The sequence below is a fragment of the Nylanderia fulva genome, unplaced genomic scaffold (genome assembly GCF_048542155.1).
Source record: "Nylanderia fulva isolate GAGA-0341 unplaced genomic scaffold, ASM4854215v1 Scaffold11, whole genome shotgun sequence".
Taxonomy (NCBI): Eukaryota; Metazoa; Arthropoda; class Insecta; order Hymenoptera; family Formicidae; genus Nylanderia; species Nylanderia fulva.
In genome coordinates, this window is record NW_028189302.1 from 151,415 (window position 1) to 162,744 (window position 11,330).

At 52.4% G+C, this 11,330-nt stretch overlaps 1 protein-coding gene across 1 annotated transcript; it reads right to left on the reverse strand.

The window, feature by feature from the left end:
* Positions 1–4,233: 4,233 nt before the first annotated feature.
* LOC114936590 (uncharacterized) lies at positions 4,234–10,126 on the reverse strand. The gene is made up of 5 exons (XM_085487872.1): positions 8,562–10,126; positions 6,455–8,482; positions 5,742–6,384; positions 4,986–5,501; positions 4,234–4,500 (listed from the first exon to the last, which is right to left on the reverse strand). Exons 1-5 carry the CDS (start codon positions 10,124–10,126, stop codon positions 4,234–4,236), a joined length of 5,019 nt encoding a protein of 1,672 aa, XP_085343998.1.
* Positions 10,127–11,330: the final 1,204 nt, after the last annotated feature.

Genomic DNA, 11,330 nt, shown 5'->3' on the forward strand with positions numbered 1-11,330 from the left:
AGGGGACACAGACGGAGGTAGCCGAGGCGTCGGGCACCAGTGCCGGGGGGATTGGAAGCCAGACTGGAGGAAATATCCTCTAGGCTGGCGGCCAATTCGGACCGGCTGGAGTCGGTGGAACGGCGTCTCGGCGAGGTCGTGGAAGGAGAAAGGGCCCGGGGGCCCTGGAGAGGAGAGAGGGGGAAACCGCCACCACCGGGGAGTGGGTGAGGGTGGCTAGGAGTAAGATGGGGAGGAGGAAGGAGAAGGAGAAGGAGAAGGAGAAGGAAAAGGAGAAAGGAGGGACCACCAGTGATGGAGAGGGGAGTGCCACCAGTGGTGGAAAGGGGAGGAGGGGTGGTATTGGCGGCGGCGGGGCGACTGTCGCCAATATTATGGGGGCGGCGAGGTGCTACAGGTGCCTCTACCCGGGGCACACGTGGCAATGTTGCACCTCGCCGGTGGACAGGGGCAGCCGCTGTTATAACTGCGGCTCCCCTGGCCACAAGGCAGTAGGGTGCCTGACTGGCCCGAGATGTCCGCTTTGCGTGGACTTTCTCCGGCCGGCCAGGTGCCGACATAGGCTTGGGGAGCGGGGGTGCCTTATGGCACCCCCTGCGGGGCCTAGGGGTGGGGGTCTCCCTCCCTCTGTCCCGTCGTCGGTGCTCGTGGCTAAGGCTGCGGCTACTGGCGGCGGCGGGGATCGGGGGAGGGAAACCCGAAAATCCCCGGCGTCGTCAGACGCCGGGTGAGGGTGTCGGGGGGGACATGGGGGTGCCTAGGCGCCCTCCTCTCTTTCCCCCCACACCCTCCGGGAAGAAGGGGCCCCACCGGTTGCAAGTAAACTCTAACCCCTAGCGGGGTGGAGGAAGGTCGCAACCGGGGGGGCCAAGAATGAGGGGGGGCCACGTGTCCTTGGCGGGCGGGCATTGCCCTCCCGTCCGGGGCGCCTGGGCCCCTCTCAAGAACGGAGACGTGATGTGTGGGACCCTCTCACCGGGAGCCATAAGGCACTGGTGGGAGGGCAACACCGTCCACGGAAGGGGGTTTCTCTCCTTCTGAGAGAAGCCTTCCTGATGAGGGCCCCCTCAGTGAACCGCCGAACCGGACCACCCTCTTGGGGGTCCGGGGGCTGCGACACTGGGGGGGCGAGGGGCGATGGCTCGAGCGGGAGTTCTCGAGCCATGGCTCCGCTCCTCAAACTCTTTGAGAGGGTGCGGCGTGGGGTCGATGTCGCCCTGCGCCGCAACCGCGAAGAACCCGTACAATGACGGGGGGAGGGTGTCGCCTTCCGCGGCACCCTCCCAAGGAGGGATAAGACGGGGGGGCGGCTAGACGGCATGGGATTCCAGCATCCTGGCCGTCCCCTGTATAACGCCCGCGAAGGACATCCTCTGGGGTTTTAGTGCGGTAGGTCCTGTCCCGGCTCTCCGGCTCGCCGATCCCGACTCTCCGGCCCGCTACGGCGGACCGGCCAGGCGGATGTGCGGGCCGGCCAGGCGGGGCAGGGAGTCCCACATAACCCCCGCCTCTACCCGGAGGCGGATGATACCATGAGGTTTCCCCAGAGTTACAAAAAAAAAAAAAAAAAGGTGCGTAGTATATAAGGCGATAATTGCTCCTATATTTGAGTATTGTTCGTCGGTCTTACTGTGCTTGAACGACACTAATATGCAATACTTACAAAAATTGCAAAATAAGGGAATGAGAATTATATTGCGATGTAATATTAGAACAAGAGTTAAAGACATGTTGGGGGCACTGCAATTCATGTCGGTTAAAGAAAGAATTGTATACAATGTTTGTATTCTTATACATAAAATGGTGATTGGAGAATGTCCGAGGTACTTAAATAACAAAATAGAATTAGTGGGAATCGAGGAAGAAATACAAACTAGGCAAAGAGGAACATTACTTATAAGCAGATGTAAGACAAGAGAGGAGCAAAAAATGTTGTTATATGATGGGTTTAAAATGTATAATAACTTGCCAAATGAAATAAAAAAGGAACTAAGACTGCAAAACTTCAGGAGAGCATTAGTGCCATACATTAGGGGTAGGGAGGGAGAGTTAGTGCAATAAAGGAAATATGAGTTAGTGCAATAAAGGAAATATGAATAGAATTATAAGTTATATAGATGTACAGGTTAAGAAATAGTGTTCATTCATAGAGACTAATAGACTAAGGAATATTGTTCACATATGTAAGCGTAGCTACTGCAGCTAAATAAATACCAATCAATCAATTAATCAATCAATCTCTCTCTCTCTCTCTCTCTCTCTCTCTTTCTCTCTCTCTCTCTTTCTCTCTCTCTCTCTCTCCCGCGCTCTCTCTCACAATTGTCGTAGCACGCCGTCGCGACGAATTCGCCGTTGTATTGTGCACGCTGCGTACACGTGATCGATTCCTGCGAATATTCGAATCCGTCTGGAGGATTCTGTGTGATAGTCACGTGCAGATGAATGCATGTCGTGCATTCTCTCTCTCTCCCTTTCTCCCTCTCTCAGGAGTGTCGTCACAGTGTTTTCGATTTCCAAAATCTTTCACGCGGTGTGCACGTGCAAGCGGCTAGCGACTCAAAGATTTGGCTAGGATCGCTTGCATTATTGTCGTCGAGCAATTGTAATCCTGCGTTAATCTTGTGAGTTAATTTTCGTTGTGAGAAGTAATCGTGAACAAGATAATTTAAGACAATTATTGAATCGCGTTAAATCATATGTGCGCGTTTTCGATCAATTATAACGGTTGTCTACAAGAGGACAAATTTGTTATTGTACGATTCGCGATCGTGACTTTCAAATAGGACATTGTTTTTTCTTGCGACAAAAGACATTGGTGTCGATATCGAACAAACAGTTTTCTTTTTTTTGTGATTGCGAGCTTTGAAACGAATAATTGTTTTGTACGACGCTTGATACACAATCAGGCGTTCGATAAGTGATCAATTGTCAAATGTAAATTTGCTGAGCGTACAGCAAACGCTTTCGATTCTCATATCGAGTTTTTTTTTCTCTTTGGTTTGTTTGTGTCAAGTCCAGGTGACTTTCAGACGTGTGATATAATAAATTGATCTGTTTTTGTTCATCAAACTCAAGACTCCTTTTCAATTCGGCCTCCTGCGTAAATCATCAATTTCAGCGCACACATGGGTGCGCGATCACCCTATTAAGATACAGTCCACTCAATAATTATCCTATTGTCCATCCATCACATCTCTCATGAGATTCCTATGATTTCTTTCCAAAAAAAAAAGGGTGAAGAATCTGAGAGGCGGCGCGCGAGACGCGGCCCTAAAAAGGCCGAGCATGCTCGTTCGTCGCAGCTTCGTGTCGGACCACGGTTCATGCCGCGCGTACGCAACAACATAGTAACTTGATTTAAAGCAGAAATCACAACGTCATCAATATTTTCATTTTTAATTATAATATTTTGTTCATTGAAGATGGACTGGCAATCGCATTATAGCGTGACTTTTATCTTGTAACTTCTTACCAAAAATATGCCAACTGGCTTCTACAGGCCCAACATAACGAGCTTCGATATAATTTGTATTTTAAAGTAATTAACATATAAACATGTGGTAAACCACGTTTTTGAAATTCAATAACGTACACAAACGCTGCTACTTCACCAAAAAATTTTTGTTTAACAATTAAATCAATTAAATTCTTTTTTATATTGAATACACGAGCACAAATATCAGATCTATCAGAAACTTGTTGACCAGGTAAGAAGTTTTCCTCGATTTCCCGCCATTTTAGATTACAAGTCATTGTAATGAAAAGATTTGGTTTATCAAATTTACTAACTATTGCCATTGCATCTTGATAATTTTGTAACATATTACGCGGTGATCCAACAAATGTGGATGGAAGTATAACCATCTTTCCAATACGTCCATTTAAGTTATTTGCCATAGTTTGCATATAATCTTTTAAACCTTGATATGTTTCACTGCGTAATTCTTTTTGATGATTTTTACAATAATCAATTCTACTTTTTTCCATTTTAACATAACTATCTACAAGCCACTGCTGAAATAAGCGACGTCCTAGTAAAAAAATGTTAAATTCATCACAAATAGCCATACGATATTTAATATATTGTCCTATTAGGTAATAAGTAATTGTCCTATTAGGTAATATATTGTCCTATTAGGTAATAGGTAACGTAGTTATTCGTCTATCACTATTTAATTTTTTTAAATTACAATGCCATCCTTGAGTAGCATATAGATAAAACAATGGATATATTCATGGTTCAACATTTGAATCCATAATACTAACTTTTTGTAAAGTTTTAGTATTTCTATTACGTATTGTAACGTACGATTCTGGAATTTCCCCATCAGCAGTTGTACAAAAAATAGCAGCAACTTCATTAATTCTTTGAGCATTATATCGACGTCGATCCATACCTGGTCTTAAAGTAAATGATAATTGTAATTCCGGTAACAATTTACCAGATTCCATTTCTAAACATCGTTGATTTTCTAATTCTTCACCCATCATTTGATAAGACTGAAAAAAGACATTAATTTCTCGCATTATATATTCAAGATTTTGTACAATTTTCAAATCTAAATGTGAATTTTGATTAAGACAATGCTCTATTGCTTCATTTGCATCTGTTCGTGGGACGCCACGTACTCAAGTAAAAAAAAGGATTTATTGGATGGTTTTATTTTGGCGCAAAAAAATGAGTAAATTTACCGGGTTCGTAATCGCGGATCACTCGCTCGTTAACGTTCGGGTCTCTTGGACGACTGACTCGTCGGAGCGCTTAGGCATTTCACCCAAAAACGGGGCAAGCGTGCCTCGCAGGGAAGATCACGACGTGCTCACGCTTGAGAGTCGTATGGTATCACGCGCCTATCATGCCGAATAACAGTTCGGACGGACTCCGAACATTCCGCCCGCCTCCGTCGTCCTCGACGGAAGAAGTGGCCACTGGTCCGCTGAACTCAAGGTGTCTTCCCCTTGTCGTCCTCGGTGGGCAGCCTCACCAATTTGACCAGAGGCCTCGTGAGGGTGGAATCCGCGGTGCGGACCTGTGCAACTCTCACGCGACCGTCTGGTCCGGGGTGTAGCGCTAAAATCCGCGCCATCATCCAGCGCGACGGTGGGAGTCGCTCGTCCCGGACGACGACGAGCTTGCCGACTCGGGGAGCCTCGGTCTCCTTGGTCCATTTTCCCCTCGCCTGGAGGGTATGTAGGTAGTCTCGCGACCAACGAGACCACAGGTGCTCGGTCAACTGCTGGAGTAACTGCCATCTGGAGAGTCGTCTCTCGTTGACACCCTCCAGGCTCGGTTCCGGAACGCTGACCAGCGGTCTGCCGATCAGGAAATGTCCCGGAGTCAACGCGCTGAGGTCGTCCGGATCGTCCGATATGGCGTGTAGAGGCCTCGAATTGAGACACGTCTCGACTCGTGCCAAGAAGGTGCCAAGCTCCTCGAATGTTAGGGTGTGTTCCCCGACGACTCGGCGGAGGTGGTGTTTGACCGATTTGACCCCGGCTTCCTAGATCCCGCCAAAGTGGGGCGTCGCCGGCGGTTGAAATCGCCATTCCGTGCCGTCGTTCGCCAGTGCTTCCGCGATGGGGCCTCCTTCTGCACCAGCGGCCTTGAGGGCCGTCCGCAGTTCCCGATCGGCTCCAACGAATGTCGTGCCCTGATCACTGTATACGACGGCCGGTACGCCGCGTCTGGCGGCGAAGCGATGGAACGCCGCAAGGAAGGCCGAGGTCGACTAGTCGCTCACCAGCTCTAGGTGCATCGCGCGGGTCACAAAGCACACGAAAATCGCGATGTACCTCTTGCAACTGCGATGTCCTCGCCCCTTGGTCGTCCGCACGCCGATAGGACCAGCATAGTCGACCCCGCACGTGGAGAACGGGGGAGCCGGCGTCACCCTGGTCGCCGGCAAGGGCGCCATGAGAGGCTGGAACGGGGCGGCCCTATGCCGCACGCACGTAACACAGCGATGAAGAATGCCACGGACCAGGCTGCGACCCGCCGGTATCCAGAAGTTCCTCCGCAGGTTCGCCAAGGTCATCTGAACCCCGCCGTGGTAAACCCTCAGATGTGCGTTCCTCACCAAGAGTTCTGTAAGACGATCGAATCTCGGCAGTATAACTGGATGGTTTTCCTCCTGCAACTGACGTGAATGTCGCAGCCGACCACCGACGCGCAGCAACCCATCCTCGTCGAGGTGCGGCTGCAGCGGCGTCAGTGGGCTGCGTTGGTTGATAACGGCACCTCTCCTTAGCCGAGACAGCTCGACTGGAAAGTGCCTCTGCTGCGCGACGCGCAGCAGGGTGTCTCTCGCGGCTCGGAGCTCCGAGGCCGCGAGAGCCCTGGTGACTGGTCGGAATTTGCGCAGGAAGCGTAGCACGTACGCCACGCTACGCAATGCTCGATCGTAAGTGGAGAACCGGGTGAGGAAGTCCTCCTTCCGTCTGGACCGCGATGTGCACAACTCGGCGCTCCTCCGGCGGCTCGGCTCTGGTGTCCAAGGGAGTCGCGGGCCACTCCTCGACGGGTCGCGTCAGCCAACGCGGGCCATTCCACCAGATTTGATGCATCCCTAGGTCACGCGGCATCAATCCCCGCGACGCGCAGTCCGCCGGGTTGTCCTCCGTCGGAACGTGGCGCCAAACCGCTCCCGGGATAGCCTCGTGAATGGCCGCGACGCGGTTGGCGACGTAGGTTTGCCACTTCGAGGGGTGTCCACGCAGCCATGCAAGCACGATCGTCGCGTCCGTCCAGGCGTGGATTGAGGTCACCGGAATGCAGTCCCGCACCGACGCCAAGAGTCTAGCCAGTAGGTGCGCTCTGCACAGCTCGAGTTTCGGCAAGGTGACCCTCTTCGCGGGCGCCACCTTGCTTTTGGCCAGAATCAGACCCACGGTAGCCGTTTCACCCGGGCGTAAGATCCGCAAGTACGCGACGGCAGCGTATGCCCGCTCCGACGCATCGCAGAATCCGTGGAGTTCTACGCGCTCCGCCTGGTGAGACCAGCCCAGCCATCGTGGCACCGAAAGGTCAGCCACGGCAGGGAGTTCCTCGCAGAACCTCCGCCACCGAGTCTCCATGTCCGGCGAGACGTCCTCGTCCCAATCCGCTCCTCGTAGCCAGAGTTCCTGTAACAAAATCTTCGCGACCACTACGATCGGCGCCAACCAACCGAGCGGGTCAAAGAGGCGCGCGATTGCCGAAAAAATGGCGCGTTTGGTGATCCTGGGTGGCACCGGAGGACGATGGGTAAACCGAAAGACGTCCGACTCCGGCACCCAGTGTACGCCCAGCATTATGGTCGCCCGCTCATGATTCCCGAGTTCCACTATCGCCTCTCGATCCTCGTGGGCGATGCCCTCCAGAAGTTCCACTCGGCTGGAAGCCCACTTCCTGAGATTGAAGCCGCCCGCCTTGAGCAGTTGTCTTAGGTCGGACTGTAACACTTTCGCCTCATTCAGGGAGTCCGCTCCACCTAGCACGTCGTCGACGTAGGTGCCGCGTCGCAGCAGAGCCGCGGCATCCGGGAAGCGGTCTTGTTCGTCGTGCGCCAGCTGCAGCAGGGTGCGTATCGCCAAGTACGGTGCGCTCGCCGTACCATATGTCACCGTGTTGAGGCGATAGCACCCGATAGGCTGCTCCGGATCTTCGCGCCAGAGGATCTGCTGCAGCGGCCGATCTTCGGGATGTACAACGATTTGGCGGAACATCTGTTCGATGTCCGCCGCGAAGACGACTCTGTGCATCCTCCAACGCAGCAGCACCTCCCGCAGCTCCTGCTGGAGTCGTGGCCCCACCTGCAGCACATCGTTAAGGGAGACTCCCGTCGACGTGGGCTGCGAAGCGTTGAAAACCACGCGGACCTTGGATCCGTCCGGCGTAGGTTTGAACACGGGATGATGCGGCATGAAGTAGCCGGCCGCGCGTTTGCCGTCGTCGTCGCCGACTCGTGTCATGTGCTCCCGTGCCTCATAATCGCGGAGGAACCGCGTGTAGTCCTCTCGCAGGGTGGAACTTCGTGCGAGGCGACGCTTGAGACGTAGCAGGGAAGCTCGCGCTACCGCTCTCGAGTCGCCAAGTTCAGTGCCGTCCGTCGCCTCCCGTCTTGGCAGCCGAACGATGTAGCGGCCGTCCGCCGCGCGCTGATGCGTGGCCGTGTACTGCTCGTCGCATTCCGTCTCCTCCTTGCTCCAAGGAGACGCGGACGGCAGCTCCTCGACCTCCCAGAATCGACGTAGTTGTTCCGCTACCTCGTCCTTTTGGCAGTGAAGCGAGCAGCCATTCAGCTGCTCCGATGCGGTCGCGTCGGCGACCGTCCCCGTCAGCAGCCAGCCGAGCTGTGTTGACTGCGCCACTGGCAATCCCCTCTCGCCCTTGCGGATGTCGCCCATGAGGATGTCCGCGTAGACTTCCGCGCCTAGAACCGCTTTCGATCCCCGTAGCGCTGGTGAAGTCATCGGCGAGCTCGAGTCCTTGTATGTGCATCCACTGAGTAGACGGAAAACAGACCGGAGGTCTGTAAGACGTTAAGCGCGGCAGAATGAGCGCGTCGAGTTGCCGCGCGTACGGATCTCTCGTCAGCGAGCGAAGCGCAACAGTTGTCGCCGCGCGGGCGAGAGCGGTCTCGGTCTCGCCCATCCCGGTAACGCGCACGCGAACCGGGCGACGCATAATTTGCAGCCGCTGTGCCACGGCTTCCGAGATAAAGTTGAGTTCGGACCCTTGGTCGACAAGGGCACGCACGACGGTCGAGCGTCCGGACTCGACCTGCAGTCGCACTCGCGCAGTCGCCAAAATCACTGATTTCGCCCGTGGTTGCCACGCCACGTGCGCCGCGGTCTGCGCTTCTGCGGCCCGCTGGCTGTCGGACCCGACCGGACTATCTGCATGCAGCAGGGTATGATGCGCGTCGTGGCACATTTGACAGCGCTTGGCGGATGTGCAATCGCGCGTCAGGTGGAAGCTGGACAGGCAGTTCCCACACAATTGATGCACATTGACCTTCGCCTTCCGTTGAGCGACTGTCATCTTCGTGAACTCTGGGCAGTGTAGGATAAAGTGCGTCTCCTTGCACAGCTTACACGGGAGCGGCTTCGATTTTGAGACGTGTAACACGCGCGCCCGAGACGTCTTTCCACTCTTGGGCGTTGCCGCAGCCGACGACGTGGACGCCGCGGAAGTCGACGGCGACGGAAAAAATGCGTGCAGCTCGCGTATCTTTCCTTCGAGGAACTCGCTTAGCGTATTCCACGGCAACGGCTCACGCTCCGTATTCGTGAGCTTTTCCCAGTCGCGCCTCGTCGCGGTATCGAGCTTGGAGACTGTCAAGTAGACGAGCCAGTCGTCCCAACGTTCCACTGGGCGCCCGAGGTGATGCAAAAATGTGCGGATTTCCGAGACACCATCGAAGACGCGCTGCACTTCCGTCGCGGTTTCCGCTTTCGCCGAAGCAATGTCGACAAGGGCGGACAGGTGCGCGGTCATCAGCAGTCTCTTATTGTTATAACGATCGCACAGTTTTTGCCACGCGGACTCAAAGTTCTCCGACGTCACGCCGAAGTTTCTAATGAGCCTCTCCGGCTCTCCGCTTAACCCTTGTTTTAAATAGTGCATCTTTTGTACTGCCGACAACGCCACGTTGGAGCGCACAAGCGATTCGAACAAGTCATGATAACTGCGCCACTCGCCGAACGCGCCGCTGAAACGCGGAACTGGAATGCGCGGCAATTGCACGCCGGGCGCCGCGACGCTCGTCGCCACGGCGGCCCCCGGCGTCTCGCGAGTTACCTCCACAGATCGAGCCGTCATACCTCGTTCGAGCTCGTCCTGCATGTCGAGCAGCTCGCCTCTCTGCTGGAGGTAAATTTCCTGGACGCCCCCGAGTATGTCCTTCCGCACATAGTCGGAGTCAGCGAGTGCCTTCTCGCCCAGGCGACGTAACTCCCGATCGTTCTGCATAAACTGCTCCCAGTAACGATCGGTCAAATCAATACGTGACACTAGGCCGCCGCGTAATCGGCCCTGTTTCCGTTGATTTTCAACGGAGTGGGCGATGTAATCCCGTAGCCGCGCTTGTTCGTTTAACAAATCTTGCATGGTTGGTGCTGGACGCGGAGGCGCAGCGGTGGCCATTGCAGTGCACTCACCTTGCACTTAAAACTGCACGAAAGAATCGTCGGATTCCTTGAGCTTGTCCGAAATCGTCGAGACTCCGCGACGACGTCGTCTGTCTCGGTGTACCGCGGTCGCGCGAGCAAGACCCACACAGACAGCGAGCAAAATAAAATAATCGAGAGTCCCTACCGCTTGGCAAAACGGTATCACCGTGTGCACGCGTGATCCGCGGATGATCCGGCTCGAAGGACCAAATGTTCGTGGGACGCCACGTACTCAAGTAAAAAAAAGGATTTATTGGATGGTTTTATTTTGGCGCAAAAAAATGAGTAAATTTACCAGGTTCGTAATCGCGGATCACTCGCTCGTTAACGTTCGGGTCTCTTGGACGACTGACTCGTCGGAGCGCTTAGGCATTTCACCCAAAAACGGGGCAAGCGTGCCTCGCAGGGAAGATCACGACGTGCTCACGCTTGAGAGTCGTATGGTATCACGCGCCTATCATGCCGAATAACAGTTCGGACGGACTCCGAACAGCATCCACAATAAAAAGTTGACCATAAGTAAGACTTTCATTTTGTGCAGCGTATAATGCTGTATTAACTTGATAATATATCTGTCCCTGTATCTTGAAACGATATAGACCAGGTCGTCTATTTTGAAAATTCTTTAAAGTAGCGTTAAATGATGCAAACAAAAATGAACTATTATAACTACAAATATGTTGAAAAAAATCATTAGATTTTACATAAGTCCCATCAAATAAATCACGAATTAATTGTGGAAATTCAGGTAATGGTTGCAAATATACTGCACCATGATTACAACAATCATGAAAGGAGCTTCCTCTATTAGATATTTTTTCAGACGCAAAATGTTTTGCATTGCAATGAATACAAGATACATCCATAGAACCAATATAATATTCAACGATATTATTAATTAATATTATATCATCATTATTTAAACGAGGTTAATTTTTTTGCCGTTGATCGATAATAAAATTGACGTTCTGCAAAAGGTTGTTGACACACTAATTTAATATTTTTAAAACTTTATTCTTCATCTAAATCTATTATTATTATTATATGATTATCACGTGATGTACCAGCAACACAAATATTACGATTAACTGATTTTGTTACATTATTTACTGCTTTTATAATTTGATTACGACGATATTGATTTTCTGCTTTTCTTTTAGAACGTTGTCGTTGTAACT

Excerpts from the sequence above, each read along its gene's own strand:
- LOC114936590 (XM_085487872.1), bottom strand. The coding sequence starts at position 10,126 with ATGGCCACCGCTGCGCCTCCGCGTCCAGCACCAACCATGCAAGATTTG. Across the intron at positions 8,483-8,561 it reads CGCTCGCTGACGAGAGATCC|TGGATGCACATACAAGGACT; the intron begins GTACGCGCGGCA and ends CCGTCTACTCAG. Across the intron at positions 6,385-6,454 it reads CCGGAGGAGCGCCGAGTTGT|CGTGGCGTACGTGCTACGCT; the intron begins GCACATCGCGGT and ends AGCATTGCGTAG.